Below are 23,916 nucleotides of genomic sequence, written 5' to 3'. Positions count from 1 at the left end.
ATCATTACGGCACATGCTCTCAATGACTGACTATTTTGGGAGCTTCGTGTTGAGAATGATGATTTTGAACTTTTGCTGCTTCATACTGATGTTCATTGGCTATCAAAAGGCAATCATGTGAGGCCTTTTGATAGCCTCACATGAGACTAAGATGATTATGGGGCTGGGGCACCATCCTTACGAGGAAAGGTTACGGCGTTTGGGCCTCTTCAGCCTAGAAAAGAGACACCTGAGGGGGGACATGATTGAGACATACAAAATTATGCAGGGGATGGACAGAATGGATAGGGAGATGCTCTTTACACTCTCACATAACACCAGAACCAGGGGACATCCACTGAAATTGAGTGTTGGGAGAGTTAGAACAGACAAGAGAAAATATTTCTTTACTCAGTGTGGTTGGTCTGTGGAACTCCTTGCCACAGGATGTGGTGACGGCATCTGGCCTGGACGCCTTTAAAAGGGGATTGGACATGTTTCTGGAGGAAAAATCCATTATGGGGTACAATCCATGATGTGTATGTGCAACCTCCTGATTTTAGAAATGGGCTATGTCAGAAGGCCAGATGCAAGGGAGGGCACCAGGATGGAGGTCTCTTGTTATCTGGTGTGCTCCCTGGGGCATTTGGTGGGCCGCTGTGAGATACAGGAAGCTGGACTAGATGGGCCTATGGCCTGATCCAGTGGGGCTGTTCTTATGAGGCATTTTAACAACCTTTTTGATTGTATTATCAACTGTTAATCAATGTTTAGCAAATCCTTGCTAAATGGCTCTCAGACTTTTGAAAAGCTGGTATCACTGGGCCAAGCTGATCAATTTTGTTGAATTAACATAAAGAGTTTAATTGGATTTTGCATACACATGCAATTAATTGTTGCTGTTTTGAATCTTATTGTCATCTTTCTTTGTGGGTCACGGATAATACTTTTTGTAGGGTAAAGTAGGTTAGGGGGCACTAGGAATGAATTTATGGAGCCAGAAGGGCAGCAGCCTGATAAAGTTTGGGAACCACTGCTTCAATGTGTCATATATGACTGAACAAAATTTCTGCAATCTTAACCATTCACACAAAGCCAAACCCTGAAATATAGGGAATACAAATGGTGATTCTTACCCATCATGATTGTAAGAAGCGAGAACAACACTAGGACTGGAATAGGCATTGCTAGTTACCCAGGTACAGTGGACAGCAAACATCATCAACAGCATTAGCATCAACATCGTAACAATGCTCTTGATATTGGGCCCAAGACCTTCTTCAGTTTTTTCTTGTTCAGATATGTGTTTCCTCACTTTACCTGCCTGAACAAAGAATCATTAAAGTTGTTGGAAGTTTTGTGTCTATGTTGAATTTTAAAAGTTCACAAGTCTTTTGCATTTTCAACAATAGAAGAAATTTCTTTTCAAACAAAAAGTCAGATGGTTGGTCCATCTAGAGTAGTACATTTGGTTAACTGGTACCTTCATCTGCCTGAGATAAAGGGTGGAGATGCCAGGTAACTGAGTTTGTTCACCAATAAACTGCCAGTCAACAAAGACACTTGCCTACTCCCTTGCTTACTAGACAGGTTTTCTTCTGCTGTGCTGGCTCTACCCTCCTTGGTGCCCTCTAAGAATGACGACCTTTCACTTCCTTCAGAAAGGGCCATTTAAGGAAATAGAGTGTACCCATTCATAGAAAGTCCTCATGAGAAAGAAAGGGCAGAGTAACACTACAGAACCAGAGGGGTTGCCAGGTGGGCATTATTAATTGTTCAGGTTTTTACTGCACTGTCTGTACTGCCTGGCAGTGACTACAGGGCTTCAGATAGGGCATTTTCTCCTACCTGGAGAGGTCAGGCATTGAAACTGAGACTTTCTGCCTGCCAAGCATGTGCTCTGCCATTGAGCTATGGCTAGAGGTGTTCTTAATGTTTTTATATTTTTGCAGATTCCATTCCACCCCCCCCCCAAGGAAGAGAAGTGTAGAAAGCAGTGTCATGTTTTCATTCCAAGGGCACATTTAATTAATTATAATCATTTTTAAAGTGTAGTAGGTAGGTAATATAAGTGGTATAGTGTCAGCAGATGCAGCCACAGTCATTATTCATTACCCGGCCCAGCCCATTATCATTGTTGCAGGTTTTCCAATTTATTTATTTATTTGCAGATTTTGGGTGGTTTGGTTTTTTTTTTAAACAAGACTGTCAAGTGCAGAAAGCAGTGTTATATATTTCGTTATCACCCCCCCCCCAAAATCACACCTCCAGCTATTGCCAAAATCTCCTTGATAGTATTAAGATCTCCAAGTCCTACCTTATCATAGAGATTTCCTGGGTTCCTTTTATCATCCTCATCACTGCTGTCTTCTACTGGTGGATTCTCTCTCTTCATGTCATCACCCAAATAGTGCTCAAACACATTTGAGAAAGCAATTGCAGATAGCATACAGACAACTGGAGTCAAAGTTAACATCAGACGGACCATCACTCCAGCAAAGTAAACCGCACTGATTGCATACAGAGCCACTGCAAAGACAAAACCACTCAATTTTACTATGAGATGCTTAAAATAAAGACAATCATGATACTAGTTCCTGCATTTCATTTCTAGCAAAGTCATAATCTGTTTAAAATAGTTTAAAATTCATTATTTAAAATAATTCAAGCGTGCCTGCTGATCAAAATTCTCTGTTAGACTGCTATTAACCACATTATCAATGCTTTGCTGACAAGGATCTAACTTTTTATTAGTGCAAGATATTTCCTTGGTATGAGAATAATCTATCCTAAGGGAAGTCAACCAACAAAACAGAGCAATATTAAGCAACCTTAGAACCTATTCAGTTCCTTAGAAAATATTTTTAGCTAAACACTGGAAAAAAATAACAAAACAAACAAATGAACAAGTTAGGGCATTTTAAGCTTAACTGATTTTTCAAAATTAGCTCATTTCCTCTTACCAAAAACTCTTTCATCATTGATGTTTTTGATGCAGAACCATAGCCCTGCTGGGAAAGTACACACGAGAATATGTAGATCAAAAAAGAAGGAAACCCATGTTGTAGGCTGATGCTCAGACACAGAGGCAATGATCGGGATGTGAATTTTCGCATACCTTGTTTAAAAAAAATTTCAGTTCAAATTACTGTGAAGTGATGAATCTACTAAAGATAGTACAACTGACGATTACTGAAACATTTTAGCTTACATAGGTCAAGCCCTTAATATTTGGTAGGAAAACAATACTTTAACCTTTTTTAAAAACTCTAATATTTTGGGGATTAAATAAAATAGAGCCTGTAAGCTTCCGAAAGGTTGCTCTTATTACAAAACTTCCTTCTATCCCAAGGGTGTCAAACTCATTTCATACAGAGGGCCAAACAGCATTCATGATGCCTGCTGAGAGCCAGAAGTGATGTCATTAAGCAGGAAGTGATGTCATTAAACAGCTCATGACCAAAAATAAGCACTTTTTCTCACTTGGGAACTCATTAGTTGCAAATGACAGAAGAGAAAACATACATATCTTGATCATATTCAAGATATGGGAGAGCTCAATTTTCAAGTAGGCTGCACTTTCAGCAGTAACACCTCAGCATGGCTCAGCAGCTGAAAGCCTGAGGGTCAGATAAAAAGCTTCCGCGGGCCGCATCTGGCCCCCGGGCCTTATGTTTGACACCCCTGTTCTATCCTTTAATTACACAGTAGCAAAGTGATCAAATTATGCAAATATACAATTTTCAATCCATCCAAAAAGGATGTACTCTTGGACTACGACAATTTTAAAGGCTTCCTCCAAGCACTCAACCCATGAACTCAATCATATTAGTTACTGTCACAGATATAAGTCCAAGTCACAGAAGTCCAACACCCACTCTATTTTATTGCAACACTCATCTTTGAATAGTAATGTTTATGTCAAGTAATTTTTGAGACAAGCACTAAAATAAGACTCTGATTGTAGAAAAGTCATGATACAGTATTAAATGCACTAAACTGAATGCCCAGTAATGCTAAATTTGTCATTTTCAGGTATAGCCACCTGAGAGATTTTACAGCCTTTTTCTACTGGATTCCCCAAGTTAACATTTATTTGCTAATTTGAGTGCTTGACTGCAACAAAAGACTGACTAGAAATGATTTAAACACATACTCCCTTGTGTCAGCCTTGTGGGAGGGGGGATTCTGCCTGCCCACCATTCTGGTTACACTCACACTTGTAAAAGTAGATGACTAGGGAGGCCCAGGCCGAATTGGGGGGGGGGGGGAAGGAAGGGCCAATTATATTCTTTAACCAGATAGATTTTACATAAATCTACAAAATAATTTTACATAAATTTTACAAAATAAGCTAGCTTCAAAATAACACAATTCAGGATGAAAACCATCTGGTGGACTTTATTACATTCATACTTACCCAGTATCCCACAGTGAATAAAATCTGCCACTCCATGGTGCAATATAACCTAAAATATTTGAAAAACATACTTAAGACATCCAATGATCAATGCCATGGATTTCTGCAAAGTTGTGCATCTACTTCTCAAACATATTAAATGGGCAAAGAACCTTTAGGACAGAAACAAAGTTATTTTTAAAACCTTACAGAAAATGGGAAAATTTGATCTTACCTGTGAATTCCCTTTCTCAATGGTTCCAGAGTGGTTTGATATATGTATGTGGGAAGAAATTCCTCTTGGTAGCTGGCAGGGTCACATGATCTGACGAACACCAAGGGGAGGGGCTTCCCCTGATCCCCAGACTGAACTGAGCATCTGGAGCCCTTCTTGCAGTAACTGAACAGCAGCACAACCAGAACCTCAGTGTCAAATCAGTATACCTGCACGGACAGTCCACTGAATTCTTACTGTGTAACCCCATGGCCAAGGTAGTAGGCTCTCCAATTTCAATACCCTAACATCATGCATGCTTTGTTTAACTAGCAGGAGTAGACTGAATGAACCTGGAACCACTGAAAAGGGGAATTCACAGGTAAGAACAGATTTCCCCATTCTCTAGCAGTTCCAGATTGGCTTAGTTTTGTCATGTAGGATATATCCAAGCAGTTACTCCATAAAGGCAATAATTACATTGCAGACTCCTACACCTCCTTCTGTAGCACTCGCCTGCCAAACATGGCACTAGCTAAAAGCATCAATCCTGCAATGTTTTATGAAAGTGTGCACGGATCTCCAGGTTTCGGCCTTACAGATGGCCTAGACCAGAGATTTCAAATTCATTTCATATAGAGGGCCAAAGTTAGCATTTTTGGTGCCTGCTGAGGGTGGGAAGTTACATCATTAAGCAGATGATGGTCAGAAATAAGTACCTTTGTTCTCACCTAGAAACTCATTAGCTGCAAATGATAGAAAATATGCAAGTCTTCTTCATATTTTCAAGATATGAGAGAACCCAATTAGCAAGCTGCAAGAGCCCATTTATAATGGGGGCCAGATAAATTGCTTCTGGGGGCTGCATTCAGGCCACAGGCTTTATGTTTGACACCCATGGCCTATAAAGTAGGCAATTCCTATAGACTGTGCCGTGGGGCACCCAAGTGCACCATGGGGCTACTTTCTCCTAAGTTTTATAGCCAAATCCTGAATCCACCAAGGTATGGTGAGTGGAGATATCCTTGACTCCAACCTGGATTGCCTACATTAATCAGTCACCTCAGATCTCCTAAAGATCAGAGTCTGGAAAACAAGTATGCCAGTTCTGCTCCTGGGGATGAACCAGGTACAGGCAAAGAAAGAGAAAACAATATTTTCTGACCTGTGAAACTTGGAATAAACATTAAGGATAAAGAGGGGTCAAGTCCTTCATACAACACTGAGTCTTGAGTTCAGCTGTTCTGTGTTGCTTAAATGGCCTTCCCTGCCACAAGTAGAATAAGACAAATCAAAGTGGGCTGAAGCCTCGCACAATGTTCCTCTTTGCCCTTTCCCACAGCTCGACTCTGAGAAAGGCACAAGAACTGTTAGAGGCCAATCCAGCAGTAAAAACACCCCTAAAGGAAATTAGTGAAAGGGATACTGCTGCTGCAAATAACTGAAGTTTGGATGAATCCAAACAAAAACCCTGTTGCCTGCTAGCCAGGGAAGATTCATCTTGGGATCAGGAAGTGCCCCTCCCCTTGGTGTTCTTCAGATCATATGACCCTGGCAACTACTGAGCGGAGTAGCTTGTAAAGACTGAACCATCCTGGAACTACTGGAGAAATTAAAGTATACATGAATAACTGTCTGGTCAACACTTCAATAATACTCTTGAAAAACCTCATTCACCTGCAAAAATTATTCATTTAATGTACTTACCTGTATATGTTAAATAGATGACACTCAGGAATACAATCCCAGCAGCTAGCGATACACCCAAGAAGAACAAGGTCTGAAATTCTTGCTTTGTTAGCCTGTCTCTCATATATTGTAAGAAGGCATAGGCCTGCAGCAGTGCAAACACACCTAGTTAAAAAAAGAAGATTACTCTCATTTAAGTTTTCAAAACCCACCTCTCTCAATGATTGTATTATGCAATTACTTATCCTGTACACAACATAGACAGCAGCATTGTTGCCAAGTGTAGGTAAAAAAGAAAACTCTGTTTCAACATCTTATTTTTGTCTACTGTTGACACTTTATTACCAACCCCACAAGATTGGACTGTGGTATAGAATTATAGCACAGAAATTATTTTTGGTACATTAAAACTGTTTTTCTTACCTGCGGCTGCCATGTGCTCACTTGTTCTAATTGGTTGGAATCCAACAAAAGGTATCTGCATTGATAATATTAAGCCCACAATATAGAAAGTGCTATATGCTGTGAACAAGAAAATAGCAGAGGCAAATTATTATGCAGAGGTTATAAAAACCACATTGATAAAAATAAAACATAGTGCCTGCAATGGAAAGAGACATTTTTTAAAAAGCAACACACCATTGCATAAAATTGGTATTACGAAAGAGGCTTTCAGATTTATCCTACGTTTGCTATATATGGTTCCATAACATTTGTTTCAAATGTCCCTGGAAGAACTAGCAAGTTGGATATAGAACTGCAGCTTAATTGTAGTCCTAATCTTTTAATTTCATAAATGCATAAACAATATATATATATATATATATATATATATATATATATATATATATATATATATATATATATATATATATATATATATATATATATATGCAAACACAAACCTCATAATACTTTTATTCATGTGCTCACAAGCTGAGAAACTATTAAAAAATTGTACAAGCAAGCACAGGCAGACAGGGCTAGCCCTGAAGCAACAGTTGCACCTAGAAATTGTAAAAACTATTACTTAGAAATCTTCTAACAATTCTCAGAAGTGCTCTGTTCTTTTCCTTCACCAAGCCTGAACTGCTCTCCTTGCCCTCCCCTTCCAAGACTCCACCTGGGCCAATGGGTGCAAAAGACCTGGCAGAATTGGCTAAAGAAGCCCATTAAACACGTAGCAGGATACATAGTTGAAGCTAGCAATGCACAAAATATTAAAATGAGGTTGTCAATATACTTGATACATCCAGGCCTAGACCAAGCCCATGTACTGCCTCACTCCCTCCATTTTTTTTTTGCTTAGATAGGCAAAATGTCCCATGTTCACTCCCCCCTCATCACACCCTATTCCCTACCATCTTAGTCATTGCTGATGGTAGCTGCCCCTGTTGCCCTGGCTGTGCCAGGGCAGTTCCACCTCTCTGACCAACTCCTGTTGTTTGAAAAGTGTGGCAGGGAGGACAGGAAGAAGAAAGTTGGGAATCAACAGTACCAGCTGCTCTAGTTAAGTAGCAACTGATCGACTCCTTCCACTGTTGTCTTTTCCGGTTTAGATGAATGTCATCCTATACCTTGCTACACTGAGATGGATGTCCATAAGCAACTCATACACTAGCAAAGACATGCAACGATCAACAACATGAGGCTTTACATTATTGTTCCTTTCAGTTCTGGATTTGTGAGATTACCTACGAAGGACATTTATTTCCAGCTGCTAAAGATGTGAAACTTGGCAATATTTTGTAATTCATAATACTGCAAAGTTATTGCAACACCACCATCCTGTGGCATTTAGCAGCAATTATCCTCCTTGTGGCATTTATTATTTTGGGCTCTTAAGCAACTTACAATTACAAAAGTGTTTTATAACTCAGCTCAAAGCATTTACCCCTATCTCACATTACATTAGGTGGCTTTTAGTCCAAAGTCACTATTGCTTTTTCTTATGAAAGTGCTAATCCACTTCTAGATCTGCGTGAAGGGAGTAGAGACCCCACTGTATCCTATAGCCCAGGGCTGCCCAAACCCAGGCCAATGGGCCATTTGCAGCCCCCAGGGACCCCCAATGCGGTCCCCAGGGAGCCCCTGGTCTCCAACTAGCCTCTGGTCAGCTGGAGATTTCGGGAGCCCGATGCGGCTGCTCTTTGCAGCGACAGCTAGGAAAAGGCTCTTTGCAGCGACAGCTAGGAAAAGGCTAAGAACTTACAGGAGAGCTCTGTGGAAGCCCCACCCATCCACAACACTCCCATTAGGTTGGGGAGGCTGCAGCTGAGTCCAGGATTCTGATGGGGTGAGAAGTCGTGGGTGTGTTTGTACTGCTCGAGTTTGGCTTGGGGGTGGACACTGAGGAGGAACTGTGGGTCTCTTTGTGCTGCTTGAGTGTGCTTGGTGTTGGAGGTGGGCACTGCAGGGAAGAAATCGCAAGATGCTTGAATGCCGCTGGAGAACATGCCTACTCAGCAGTAAGTCCCATCAGAGTCAGACTGGCTTACTCCCAGGGAAGTGTGGCTCCGATTGGGCTGTGAGTGTGCTTGGGGCTGGGGGCTGGCACTGCAGGGGAGAAGTCGTGCGGATGCTTGAATGTCACTGGAGAGCATGTCTACTCAAGCAGTAAGTCCCATCAAAGTCGGTGGGGCGTATTCCCAGGGAAGTGCGGATCTGATTGCGCTGTGAGTGCTTGGTGTCAGAGGTGGTGCTGGAGGAAAGAAATGGCAGGTATGTTTGAATGTGGAGGAAGCCTGCTGCTTCTGCTTGTTGAGGTTGCTGGCAGAGAGGGAGGAAGGTGGGGGTGGGTCCATTTGTGAATGGGGAAATACACACAGCTCTCTACCTGCTTCTAAGTTTTTTTGGTGCTGGGTGCAGGTTGGGGGAGGGAGACAGAGAGAGGAAAACTAGTTAGTTATCAGTGTTAATGAATTATTACATGGTATTTATTTTGATACACTAAGCACAAATACTTAATTTGTTAAGAGCTGACAGACTTACAGTTCTGACAAGCATATTGTGTAAAACATATGGCAAAACTAGGTGCCAACATGTACATCAGCAAGCATGTGATGCTTTCCCATCTGATTTAACAAATTCTACTTATTCTTAATGCAAGTAAGCCAATGTGTTCTGTCAACCAAATAAAAAGTTGCTTTGTTGTTAATAAACATGGCTGACTTGCACCAATTTTATGCTTCATGCCAGGAGTTGGAAGTCAAGGATTAACATCTACTACAGACTATATAGAAGGAAAAAGTAATGCTATGTATAATGAGCACAGATATTCTTTCAAACAGTATGTGAATCATCTCAGAAATAGTTTTACTTTCCTCTACATAACCAAGGGCGCAATTCAAACCCGGGTTTGGATGGCCCAAGTCTTTTGGGCCAGCTTGGGAGGGTCGCAAACGTGCCGTAAAGCACATTTGCGCCTCCTCAGGAGGAAGCCAGGCTGGCGCTCCCAGAAGGCCCCTGTGCTGGCTTCGTCCTGGCTCCTTGCGTTGGCTCGAATGAGGTTGGGGTTGGGGGCTCGAATGAACCAACTCAAGGCTGACAGCTAGGCGTGGGGGGGGGCAGGGCAATGGGTAGCCCAGGGGCAGGGGCAGGGGCGGGGAGCTGGAGGCGGGGCTGGGATCCAGTAGTTATGCCAGATCCCAATCCCCGTCCCCGGGGAGAATGGAGTGGCCTCAAGCCGCTCCACTCTCCTTGGCCTTGTGCCACCTCAGGAGGTGGCGCAAGTCTGAGGAGACCCATAGGCGCCAGCAGCCCTTACCCAGGGGTAAGGGGAAATGTTTCCCCTTGCCTCTGGCTAAGTCACTGCTGGTCACAATCCTGCACTGGATACAGCGCAAGTCTACTGGCTTGCCTGTTCCAGGGCAAGTTAGAATTGCGCCCCAAATATAAGAAGAGTCATGAAGTTTGCCTATAGCCTAATTTTAATAGGGAAAGAAAACATATTTAAAAGCTATGATAAGCAATAGATTATACTACAACATTTTTTACCCATCATACTCTTACCAGTATAATTTTATTGCTTATATGTTTATAATACTCTATTACGTACATTTTTAGATACATAAAAATACATACATACATAAAAATGTCACTGTGAAATGCTATGGGTTCCCAGACATGCTTCCTTGGAAGCAGATCCCACTGAAAGAAAACCAGAACTACTGCTCTGTAAGCACAGTTATTATGTTGCATCTATGATCAATCATGTATGGATTAGTCAATTATCTGCATATCTATCTTTATGACCTGAAAAATGCACTAATGATGCTGACTATAGTTATTACTGCAAAGACTTAGGCAAACTTGGTTATCATAAGTTGCTAAACCTGTTGAATGGACTGTTTAGGATTCTTTTACTAAATGTGGCATAATGGCTAAGAGCTGAGGATAAGAACTTCCCAGGAGGTCTGGTCTAGAGGGCAGAGCCTCCGTCTGCCTGAAGATAACATCCACAAGGTCGCCAGCTCGAGGCCACCGGCACCGTGCGACTTTGAAGCAGCTGACAAGCTGAAGCCGAGCTATTCCATCTGCTCTGAGTGTGGGAGGATGGAGGCCAGAATGTGAAGCCAGATCGGAATGAAACACCTGAATGTAGTGGTTCTTGAAAGAAAGAACCTTCTTTGAAATTGTAAAAATCCCTATTTAATAAGGGATTTAAATAAAGCCTGCCTATGTAAACCGCCTTGAATAAAGTCTTGAATAAAGACCAAGAAAGGCGGTATATAAATACCTGTTATTATTATTATTATTCCCCAGCTCAACTATTTGAAATGAATTCAGTAAGTGGCCTGAGGCAAACCACACCTTCTCAGCTATTGCTGCAACATGGGAGATAATACTTATATTATACGGTTGTTGTAAGGATTCCATCAAGAAAATACATGTACACTCAAAAAGCACTGTAGAAAACCTAAGTATTGTTATTTTTAAATGTGATATTTTCCTAATTGAGCACAGGCTTCTGTATTGGTTCCAAAAACAAATACAACATGAGTCACACAATATTAGTTTATTGGACTCACAAGAGTGCAAGTGTGCAGTTAAGCTATCTCATGACATTTGTATGGCAGAATGTAAAGATAGCTTGGAGCAGAGTACATTGTTGATTTAAATTATTTTCCATTTTAGATACTTTTTGAGCAAGCATTTACACTACCTAATTGCTGTAAATCATGAAAACATATATTGGCTTTCAACTAAAAAGAGCCTTTATAAGGTGCATAAATCCAAAACTTCAGTTCATGCAGCATATATGCACTGCAAAATCGTTACTGTCATCACACTGCACTGTTACAGATAACTGTAATGATACAAGAATCAGAAGTTTGACCTTTTTCACCAGAGAGAGATAATAAATGAGATACAGAGCATGTTGCAGAAATATGTAACCTCATGGATAATAAACTATTCTTGTCCAAGATCACTTTTCTATGTGAATATATCTGATCCTGAAGGTTGCTGTTTTATCCACATCATTGTCACCAGAATTTGTAAAAACTATTCCTAACTACAAAGTCTAAAAGGTAACACTTTCTATAATTTTATCTTCAATATGGATACTTCAATATTGTTGGGTTTTGCAAGAAAAAATGTACATGATTTCTAGTAAATAAATTTGAATATGGGAATTATCTCAGTTGGTAGTTTGAGTATCTCCTTAAAACTATACTACAGCTGCTTAAGTATACTGATTTTAAAAAGTGTGTCTTACTAAATAAGAAAAGAACAGAACCCAATCAATTGGTGTTCAATGTGGCTTAATTCTACTCTTAGAAGAAGTTTATAAGTAGAATTGCGCTCAAAGTGTTTGCTTAGATGCAGTCTTCAAAATAACTCACTGTGCTGCCTATGCTTCCCTGAAAGATGACAAATGTATATCCAATTTAGCAATTTATATTTACAACTAGATTGTGATCCAAAACACAGCACATAGTTTATTTTGTCTTTGAAAATTCCTTGTATTCAGCTCTGTAACTTCTCACTATCAAAATTTATAGCAGATCTTGTGCAATATTCCAAAACGGTTCCAAAAGCAGTCATGCTGATGTCAACATCAATAATTTTACATCAAATATGCATGAGCAGGCAGCAAGAGTTTAGTCAGCATTCTATTACAATGCCAAGTAGGTCAAATGACTGTAAGCAATGCATCTTTTTTATCAACGCTATAAAATAAATCTATTCCTGGCACAGAATTTGCATTCTGGAAAAGTTATGTTAGCATTAACTGAAACTGGAGGACAGCGATAAAGTAGCACCTAAAGATGGAACTTTAACTTTGGAAGGGTGTGTGTGTGTGTGTGTGTGTGTGTGAGTGAGTGAGTGAAAATGCCCTCCAACCACTAGGGACTACCACCAATTTGGCTTTGACTCTTTACCAATTGTACCATCTAAAGTTAATTCCAAATTTGCTAATATGAAGACTACCAGTTTTCACTTTCACTTCTGTTATCTGTCTTACAAAGGCCACATGTGCTTCAATTAGTACTTGAGACAAAAGAAATTAACCAAAGGATTTTGTATATTGCAAAGCTGGGGGGGGGGGGAGGCATTGCTTCCTCATTGCAGAAGCCCTGGGTGCAGGTCAAGAACAATGCCTTAACACCAACTGCTCAACGCTATCCCGTGCTGGTGCAGAGGATGCAGGGCTGGCAGGGGACTAGGCTGGTTGAAAGAGATAACCTCTCCAGTCACTGCCTAGTCCCCCATGGTGGTGGTTACCAAATGTACTGCTGCCATGGTACCCTGCATACATGGCACCCTGTCACGGAAGCACCATCACACAAAATCTCAAAAGAATCATGCAAGATTTCATATGATCTCAGCCTGGTTGCATTGCACCCCTGCGAGTGCGCCATTGTGCACAGTTTGGGAACCATTACCCTATGGGTCTCTTCAGATCTACAGTAGCTCTTTTGCTGGAACAGATCTGAGGAGCCTGTTGAAGGCATGTTACGTCCAGGATGGGGGGGGGGTTTGGATCTGCCCCCACACACCCTGCTTTGACTCCACTGCTGGAATAACCCTGTTGCCAGCCGGTTTGAGTGGTGCTGCTAGTGGCATGTGGCCTTCTGGTTCATGCAGAAGCACTAACAAACTAGCAGAGCAACTGCAGCATTAGTATGCCACAAGGATAGGACTGGGCCCTCAGTGAGGTTAATCAACCTGAGTGATTCACTTCTCCTATACTCAGTCTGACAGACTTTTCAGACTATGTACACCATGCCCAATGTACATATCTCCACCATCCAATTTTCTGCTTCTCATAACATCAACTTTGATTTTTTAATATATTTACATCCTGCGCTTTCTATCATATTGAATGGACCACCAGGGCGGCTCACATTAAATATTACAATATTACAAAAACAATTTCATCAAAACAAAATCCAATCAGTCTTAAATCAAAATTCCAGAAAACCAGAAGTAGCATTTTTTGGCTTTTATGGCCATTCTGAAGCCCACAGTTGGACACAGTGTCTGCGGTCTTCAGAAAGCCCTCTGGAGGCGAATGGAGCAGAGCTCCGGCACCCTTTGGGGGGTTTAAGGGGCTGAAAAACCACAAAATTTATTTATCCACAGTTTTTGGCATCTGCAGGGGTCCAAGAACAGATCCCTCACAGATACAGAGGCCCTAACTATATATAGTTGGGTCTATCCCTCCCTCTGTTTTCCCCATTTAACCCTGTAAAATCATTGGGGGGGGGGGGAAGGAAACTATCTCTTTGCCTAGGACTATAAATGATTCCATCAGGTATGGACTTGCAAATACACATTTACTGAGCACAGTGCATTGTGACATGTTTCTCTGCAAAAGTAAAATGGCTTTGACTCTTTCCCAAAAGGTGGCAAAAAGGTCTCAGACTGAGCGAGATATTGGAAAAAGCAAATATGACAAGGACTTTCTAGAGAAATTTTTTACCCATAATCTTGTCTGTTATCCAGCATTCCTTGATGTGCTAAAGCTGAGAGATGAAACTTAAATATTGATGGCTGTCTCTTGAATTCCTTTTCACACAACCCCATTCCCTTTTCACACAACCCCATTTAAGTTACCTTTGCAATACAAATAAAATCTTTTATTTTTACCTATGATAAATTGCCAGATTAAAATAGTTAATGAGATCAGCCTTTGATCAGATGCGTTCCACTCAGTAGGCACCACCCACTCCATCTGGTAGTCAAAATGCAGGGTTTGATCTACCACTTTCTACCAGTATCTTCTCACTCGAGGAGGAGCAAAAAAATTGCATACATTTCTGAGTTGGCCCATTTAAAAACCAACAAACTGTAACTGATGCTACTTTATTAGGTGGTGCACGTTTTAGTCGAAGATAAAATATGGTTGAAATTTAATTTCTTAAGCATTTAGACAAAATTTCTTAAGCATTTAGACAAAATTGACTGACTGAATTAAGAAAGAAAAAGAAAAACTACATATTCAACAAGATCACTCACCTATATAGACCCTCCTGCTGTATCTCTGCATCAGCAGTAGTACAAACACATGCAGTGGAATAAGGTTGATGATGAAAACATAACCACCCCATGCAGAAACCTGTAAGAATATATTACAGCATAATTATGTGAAGAAATTGGAAACCATTCTACTTTGTGATAGTCAGTGACTTAACATTAATTTTTAAAATTTTTAGGCCCAAGTCTAATGAATGTTATTTTCATACAGCGAGGCATTCAAGCCGACTATAATGCTGGTCACTTGGACACTTAGCCATGAATTACCAGAAGTTGCACCTTCAAGGCAGACACAATAGAAAGGTAATCCAAACCACTTGGGAACAGGAAGATAATAAACAATCTGCAGAACAGAAATATGCTTTGCAGATCTTTAAAAAATTAAATAGGATATAAAGAAGGTTGGAATGGAAAAGAAAAAAATATATACACAGTTATGTTTCATAATTTTATGAACAGAAAATTGCTTCATTTTGCCTAATTTATAGTAGTTTATTTACTTATACAATCCTAGGACTGAAATCCACTACACCAGTGATTGTCAACCTTTTTCATTTCATGGCACACTGATAAAGCATTAAAATTGTCAAGGCACGCCATCAGGTTTTTGACAACTGACAAGGCACACCATGCTGCCAGTGGAGGCTCATATCCCCCATTGGCCCTACTAACAAATGACCTCCCCCCAAATTCCTATGGCACACCTGTGGACCACTCACGGTACACCAATGTGCCATGGTACTGTGGTTGAAAATGGCTGCTCTACACATTTACTTAGGACAACACTTCATTGAACTCAATTGGGCTTACTTCAGATTAGACATGCACAGGATTGCATTGTAAGTTTGCCCGTCAGGAACATGGGCTGCTAGCAGCAGATCCTCCTGCCTGCTCTTCTAACTCCCAACTGCCCTGTCATCCCTGGCCTCCAGGTTTATGTAGGGCAGACCCCACCCCTTTGGGATTACCACAACTCCTCCCCTTCCTTTCTCTGTTTTCCTCCCACCTGGAGCTGCCAGGGTTGTTCCTGAGAGGGCAGGGAAGGCTGCTGCCTCTACTCTGGTCTCTGCCTTTGGGGGTTGGGCGGGTCTTGCAGCTCTGCAGACGACGTCAGGAGGTCCAGTTGTGGCAAGGCAGGTCCCGTCTGGCTGGGCGAGGGAGTGCTCCCCTTCCCCCCCCCGAGGTGAGGGAGGGGTGACTGCCCAGCAGCCGAACGGCCTGCGTCCTGTCTCCCCCCTCCCTCCTGCAAGGCAGAGGGAGAAGCAGGGGGTTCAGTGCGCCGTGTTCCTCTGCTGTGCTTTGCCGCCTACAGGAGTGCCCAGGCAGCCTATGGGGATGTGGCCCCATGTTCCACCGGCTTCCTCCCTGATCCTCTGGCCCAGAAGCCTTCTCCCTGTGTAAGTTGGGGACTTGTGGGAGGAGGGAAACCCCGACAATAAATATATTCTATACTTCTAAATAGGCACTCTTTAAATTTTTGAATTGATACCTTTACAGATTTGCTTGCAGAAATGAACAACAATGAGAGTATTTTGGAGATGACTATTAACTTAGAAAACACCAAGGTTAACAGCTTCTCAAAGGGGACATGCACAGCAAACCACCACAAAAAATCAAGCTGCCACTCATTGATGGTTATTAAGAGTCTGTAACACAACATTAACCCACATTCCAGGCAGCTAAATTCTGAGGAATTTATTAGTCATAACTTTCAGTGTCAGTGTAAGAATTAACATGTACTTCTGACAACCTTAAGGCATCAGAGATATCACTGTAACCCTGAGGTATTCAATCTGTGAGTTGGAACTCCCTTGGGAGGTGGGGAAAGCCTCTAGGGGCCTCGCAAGGCATCCTGGGGAGAGAGGTGGCCATAGCTGCTCAGCTGCACATGCTGCCTCCCTACTTGCTGTTTTTTCTGTGACTATGAACCAGGTGGGTGGGGCAGTGTGAGGTGGGGAGGGTGTGTGAAACATGGTGGGGGGAGGTGGGGGAGTTGCCCCCCCTACTGGAATCAGGCTTACCACTGGTGAGAGGTCGCCAGCCCGGCCATTCCAGCTTCCTGCGCTGTGTGCACTTGGGCTTCCCTCCCCATCTGGAGAAGGCTTGTCAGCGATTGCACTGAGCGCCGTGCAGAGTGTGACTGCTGTCCTGGGCTTCCCTCTTGGTTCGGAGAAGCTGGCCAGGTGACGCTGTGTGCTTCCCAGACAAGACCTCTCCAGCGTCCTCTGGCACTAGAGAAGGCTTGGCTGGAAAGCATGCAGCGCCTGCTGAATCTCATTGCCAGTCAGCCTTCTCTGGGTTCGGGCTTCTCTCATGCTCCAGGGAGGACCTGCCAGCAAGCACAGGGTTTCTTGCTGCCTCATGCTGAGCAGTCTTGCTGGTTGCGTCCTCCCTGGAGCAGGAGGGAAGCCAAACAGGGAGGAGGCTTCCTGGGCAGCCATGGAGGTGCTGAATCTCATCAGAGTAGGGCTCCTGGCAGACTTCAAACTGGGAGGGAAGCCTGACTTGGAGAGAGCTCCACCAGTAATTGCAGGCAGCACAGTGCTTCCCTCTGCTTGGGAAGGAGGGAGTCCAACCTGCTCTTAGTGGGGGGGAGGGGTGTCCAAATGCCACAGCCTGCATTCCTCCATCTTGCCTGGGGGGAATAGGGGTGGCATCTGCATGTTTGGGTGTATATGTGTGTGAGCACGCCCCATTTACTTTGGGGGTGTGTTGTAATCTTGCTCTGTGTGGCTGCAATCCTTTCCACTTTCCCGGGAGTAAGCCCCATTGACTCAAATGGGACTTACTTCTGAGTAGACCTACACAGGCTTGGGGTCTGTGTCAGCTTAACCAAGGATCTTCACTTTTTTTCCTCCCCCTTCAAAAAAGAAAAAAAGTCGCTCTTGATCAGTCAAGCTTTGTCTCCAAAAATTGATTAAAAAAATTAAAAAATCCATTCCTTTTCAGCCACACCCCTTTTTCCTCCTGCCTCCTTTTGGGGGGCGAACTTCCCAAGTTGGCTGCTATTATAAGACAAAGGGCGCAATCCTAGCTAGGTCTACTCAGAAGTAAGTCCTATAGTGTTCAATGGAACTTACTCCCAGGAAAGTTAGGTTAGGATTGCAGCCAAACAGTCCCTGGGTCTCAGTTTCACATCAGTTTGCAATTAGCAGATACAAAATAAAGTCTTCCCCTCCCACAGCAAATTTCATCACTTCTCTCCCCCTTACAGGAAAGAAAAACATCCCTTTCCAAAACCCTCCAGATGTGCTGCTAACAAACTCAGGGCATAATCCTAACCAGGTCTACTCAAAAGTAAGTCCTATTTTGTTCAATGAGGCTTACTGTCAGGTAAGTGTGGTTAGGATTGCAGCCTCAGAGTGCTGGCAGCTCTGCTGAAGATTTGGCTTCTCTTGTTTTTTTGTTTCTAGTGTATAATTGTAACACCTGCATTCCCATTTTGGGGGTAACTGAGGTGAGGTGATGTAATGGGGAGCCATGGCCAATGGTCACAAGGATCAGGGGAACCACGGGCTGGAAAAGCTTAAGAACCACTGCTGTAACCAAGAACAGATATTTCCAAGATAGTTCACTACACTAACTCAACAATGACCTCCCTTCCATTTGGCAACGGATAGAAATCTGTCTTCCAAATATTTTTCTTTTAAGTGAAACTACCAACTAAGATACTACTTTTTATAAGCACTGTTCCTTTTCAACTGCGTAAACATGCACCTCCAAGTCCTCCAGAGCCAATGTCTGCACAGCTCGGAGTTCAGCGCTCTCAGAACTCTGGTGATGTCTGACATCATTGACATGCATTTGGAAACACCAAGGCACTGCTGAGCACACGCTAAGAGGTCTGTGCAGCAGTGCAGACTCCTTACTGGGAATGTTAACTACATTCCTTCTTTGGTAAATCTGGTAAATCTTCTTTGGGTCCTTCTTTGGTAAATCTGGCATGGGGAGCAAGTGCTGGGGTGAGCAGTTCTAAACAAGCAAAAAGACCCAAGGCATAAAATCAAACTTCAATGGAAAAATGCCATACAATTTTGAAACATGCTTATCTCTGTGGGATAGAACAGCAGCTGCCTAATGGTGCTTTTTGAACAGTACAGAGAAGGATGACTAGAAGCATCAGACAGAGTGCTGCTGCACTTCAAACAAAATCCCTTAGGTGATTCAGCCAGATTTGATCAATGGTTGTTTCGAAGGCCACAAGAGATCCAATGCTACCAAAATGTTTACATCCTCCATGACCATTTTTTGGCTCTGCTTATCTGAAATGGATCAGAAAAATCTTCAACTGCATATGGGTATTGTGTAGTAGTCTCATTGTGGGAGACAGCATCTTACTAAAAGGCATTTGACAAAACCAGATATTGTGTCCTCCAGGATTATGAAGGCTTGCTCAAACATAACTATCTTCAGATCTCTGGAAGAAGGGAAGCTTGGAGGTGTTTATGCAGTCGCAGAAAAAATTATTATTTCTTTTCAAATTTAGCAGAGGTCTTCTGTGCGAATACGATCTTTTGTACAGACTCCATGTTGGCATCCTTCAGTCTTGGAAGACTATGGTATCGTGCTCTGAATGGTGGTTCTGGAACAGTGTCCTCTCCAGTGCGCGAAGGCTGGGTAAAGTAGATGTGGAGGATAGACTGTTTCCCATGCAGCAAATCCCCCCTCTCCACGTTGCTGAAATGGTCCAATGGAAAGGCAGAGGCCAATATGGTTGGTTCCAGCGGCATCGCAGGAGTTGCCAGAACGTGACTGTGTTCAGCCATGAACTGCCTCAAGATCTCTGGCTCCGGATTTTACCTCGAGGCTGACTCCTGAAGCCTTTTCCATAACTGGATGTAGCCACAAGGCAGTGGAGGTTTGGGATCAGAGTTTTCCTTCTCTCAGATGAGCTGCCTTCCCAGGCTAATGAGTCCCATCTACACGGTGGCTGTTTAGTCGCCTCTTAAGTACAGCCAAACTGAGGGCCTATTCTTATCCCCAACCCCCAGGGGAATTGTACAGACTACAATGCAGATAACATATATGCACAAATTAACAGTATCGTTTACCATGTAGAAGTAGGATAGGCAGCAGCATATGGTCCAGAAGACTGATCCTGTTTTCACAGACTTCACCTACAAAAGGAGTTTGAATTACAACACAGAAGTGAAAAACAATGAAATAAAGTTAGTCATAGAAATAAAAAGTTAATTATTAAGAGAAACTGAACTACACAATGGTTTTACTGTCTCCCTCTCAGAATTCACTGAGAAAGTGTCATTTAGTTCACTGCCTCACATTATGTCTGAGCATATCTAACAACAATTCTGGTTTAAGAATGAACCATGATTTGCACAAACCAATTTGGGCAAAATGGGAAGTTGCTATTTACTGTAAATTACAAGCTAAAATTTTTTAACACTCCTCATGGAGGAGAGAGGCGGCAGCACACAAGCTCAAGGTTTATTTTAAAAAAATCTCAATTGGGCTGTTATTGTTACTGGAACAAATTATTATTATTATTATTATTATTATTATTATTATTAACAGTATCTATATACCGCTTTTCAACTAAAGTTCACAATAAGTTCAAATAAAGTTCACAATGATCAAGAAGTATACGGATAATGCAGAATTTTCAACAGACTTTCCTATTATGATTTGGCATTTCACTCTATTCTAGGTCTTAAATTTCAAATTCTACACTGACTTAAATAGCTACTTAAACAGCAGTTGGGGGTTTTGTGCAGATGCTATGCCAGCATAATTTTTCACGACTAAGATTCTAACAAGATGGCCATATATAGATTTACGAGTCATTCCCCCACCTTCAAATATACTAGCTTGCTAAATGCTAACTCGGTTTTGGAAGTTTTATGTATTTCAAAAATTCAAACAAAAAATCAACTATGCAAAAACTTCAATTAGGTACACCAATTCATATGAATTTTACAAACAGCTACATTCCTTTTGGGGATATGGTAAAAACATACTGTATCTGCTACTGTTATCAAAAGATAACAGACTAATATAAACTTTACTAATTGGATTATAAGTCTTGTGTTTTGCCCAAGTAATGATCCCTGTTAGTATCAACATGACTTGATGAAGTATTCCAAGATTGCTGCATGCAAGAACATGGTTCAAGAGTTAGAAATGCAAACCCTGAAATGGCTTACTTCAAGCCCCTTATAGCAACCTTATTTTAGGAATACGGATTTAAAGTTAGCTTAAGGTGATAAACACACATGGTTTAAGCAGCAGATAACTTCTGAATAGGACAAGAGCTATTTATGAAAATACTGATAAAAAATCAGTGTTTTCCACAATAGCATGTGAAGCACTGAAGTAAAATATGCATGTACTTGCTGCAGAAGAACTGTATAACATCAATGTTTCCTACAATTATATCTGTGCTGCTATCCTTATGCAGAAAATGCTTACAATACAAACTATAAAGCCATGCTTTTTGTTTACTACAGCACCTCCTGTACTTCATTCGTTTCTGTATGGCACACTGCAGTCACAAGTCAAAACATTTTTGTCCCAAATTACAAAGACGCTAAAAATCGGTTAATCCCAATTTCCATATAAAAGTAAACTTCAAGCCATATCTACCTAAAACCCATGTACTGTTGACTATTCCTAATTTGGAGCCATTTTATCATATAAAAACACTAGTTTTTTTAAGAGAAAGCATTGTATCCAAACTTCAGCTTGCGCATGTGACAATTACCTTCCCCTTGTTACTCAACGCTCATACAAAAAGAGGAAGAGCATTTTTGCTATTCCCAGTTCTACACCCTGAAAATACATTTTTAAAAAATTTGCACCAACTCTTCTTGAAATGATCCAAGGCAGCCTACAACCCACAACTTACATAAAAATAATTTTAATAAAATCAAAACACAAATGAAAACAGCCAAGTAACAGAAGACAGCCAAGGAAACCACTTAGGTCAAACTAATCAAAACAGGCAGGCCTTCAGCTGGAGGCAGAACACAGGGGAAAAGTGCTCAGGAGGGAGAGTGTTCCACACGGAAAGGGCCATTACTAACAAAGTTATCTCTCAAGTTACCACCCACCAAAACTTAGAAATGCCTCACAAAAAGATCTCAAATGCAGGAAGATTTATGTAGGAGAAAAGGATTCTTCAATTATCTTGGCCCCACATGATTTTGGTCTTTTAAAAGGTCATAACCAGCACCTTCAATTGTACCTGGAAACAAACTGGCAACCAATGTAGCTGGAGTTAACAGTGGTGTGAGGTTACAGCAAGGTCTCACCCATGTCAGAACTCTTATAGCTGCATTTGTACGGGTTGAATTATCCAGAGGGTTTAATGCAAATACAGCTCATACATAGTTGTAGTTCATGTTACAATAGTCTAACCAAGAAGTACACAAGGCATGAGTAACCATGACTCAGGCCTTCCTGAGACAGAAACAGGCACACCTGCTGCACCAGTCAAAGCTGAGCACACACACTAGAGATCATGGCCATCACTGGGGGCATTTAGGACTAAGTTGGGTCCAACAGGCTGAGGGAGCATCAGGAGCTCCTTTTTTTGGGAGGGGAAAGGGGACATAGGCAAAAATCATGCCTCCTTTCTCTTACACAACAGGACAGTAGCTAGAACTTCTTCAAGCTGCAATTTGGATACAATCCACAGTAATTAGCAGAAGACAAAAACAAAATCATTCAAAAGCTGAAGCAACTTTTTTTTGATAAAGAAAACAAAAGATCTCAAAACATTAAAAATAGATATACACATGTTAAAACCGTAAATGAAATGTATGAAGTTTCAATGGTTACTTACCCACAAATAGTATGTGAACTGCAGTGCAAAAATAGCTATCCCTTCATTGTCGAAAGATCCTGCAACTGACCGTGATATGTAACCTGGTACTATAGCAATAAAACAGGCAGCTAAAAGCCCAGCTCCCTGGTTCCAAAGTTCTCTAGTAAGCAGGAAAGTAGATATTGACGTAAGGCCGCTAAAAACTGGTGCAAGGAACACACAGACATCTCTTATGTGGACAGTTATGTTAAGCATATTTAAAATCCAATGTATAAGACCTGCTGTCACCATCAGCCCTGGGTATACCTGTGGGAGGTAGGGAAAAAAACACAATTCAACACACTGCAGTCTAAATACATGTTTTCCCATCTATCTGAATGGATGCTAAAGAAACTCAAAGTATTTTGAAATCCTACAAAAGTGAACCAGTACTTCAGGAACCAGTATAAAATGCGTATATGTTTTGGCAAGGGAGAGGCATACATTTTTCAAATAAATAAAATGAAATTGACAACAGTGCTTGTTCATCACCTGCAGCTAAATAACTTCCATATCATGCTCCAAAGTACAAAGGCTTTTAAAAAAATTATACATACTTTGGATTTCAAGGATGGCTCAAGACCACAACAGGAGAAATTCTGGTAAATTTAGATTCCATATGAAACATTTATCATAAGTTAACAAGTGAAAATCTGCCCTTTGTGAGGGCTGTGCCTGACTTTTCTCCACCACTGCCTAGATGGATCTACTCATACAGAAATCCAATTTGGTTTAAAATGCATGTGGAAAAGTACTCAAAGCAGCACACAGGCCACTGGTTGGAAATCCAGAAGTGCTGAACCTTAACTGGGTAAATGGAAGCAACAAATCAGTGAACAGCAGAAACTTCTGTTTTAACAGAGAATGCAAGGTGGCTTATGGGGAGAATGATTTATGTAACATTTAAAGTGGATTTTTTTTTTAGGGTTTTCTACCCCGAATGCTCATGCACTTTCATTCAATATTCATTTTCAGATAATCCCAACATGGTGGCAATTTTTTAAAAAATTCAGTTTGTGTCTGTAAAACTCACTTGGTCTGAAAGTGGCTATGAGATTTAAAAGATGATAAACACAGTTGCCAAAAATAGCATACATTTATCCGTTTACTATATTTCATTTTTTAAGACCTCAGTAGCAACATCCAATCAATTCATATATGAAGAGTATACTTCTAATTTTAAAAGGACATCTATACCCCAGTACTACTGTATGATGCAATCACATCATGTAAATATTGGGGGGATGTTGCTCAAACTAGCAGATTTATGCTTCATGATACAACAATTCAAATTAAAACAGAAAAATCAAAAATTTATAAAAGTTAGTT

General features: G+C 41.4%; 1 protein-coding gene across 1 annotated transcript in view; it reads right to left on the bottom strand.

The window, feature by feature from the left end:
* STT3B (STT3 oligosaccharyltransferase complex catalytic subunit B) overlaps window positions 1-23,916 on the bottom strand; it is a 59,234-nt gene that overhangs the window by 8,735 nt on the left and 26,583 nt on the right. Inside the window, exons 3-11 of the mRNA XM_066628565.1 lie at window positions 22,567-22,854; window positions 19,817-19,882; window positions 14,748-14,847; window positions 6,705-6,803; window positions 6,300-6,446; window positions 4,400-4,448; window positions 2,943-3,097; window positions 2,297-2,508; window positions 1,116-1,303 (exon numbers count right to left, since the gene is read on the bottom strand). Coding sequence (XP_066484662.1) covers window positions 1,116-1,303; window positions 2,297-2,508; window positions 2,943-3,097; window positions 4,400-4,448; window positions 6,300-6,446; window positions 6,705-6,803; window positions 14,748-14,847; window positions 19,817-19,882; window positions 22,567-22,854 — 1,304 coding nt within the window. The remainder of the gene's footprint in view (window positions 1-1,115; window positions 1,304-2,296; window positions 2,509-2,942; window positions 3,098-4,399; window positions 4,449-6,299; window positions 6,447-6,704; window positions 6,804-14,747; window positions 14,848-19,816; window positions 19,883-22,566; window positions 22,855-23,916) is intronic.

Source organism: Tiliqua scincoides, chromosome 5 (assembly GCF_035046505.1).
Source record: "Tiliqua scincoides isolate rTilSci1 chromosome 5, rTilSci1.hap2, whole genome shotgun sequence".
Taxonomy (NCBI): Eukaryota; Metazoa; Chordata; class Lepidosauria; order Squamata; family Scincidae; genus Tiliqua; species Tiliqua scincoides.
Note: the sequence above shows the minus strand (reverse complement) of the source record. Positions and strands in the feature narration are given on the sequence as shown.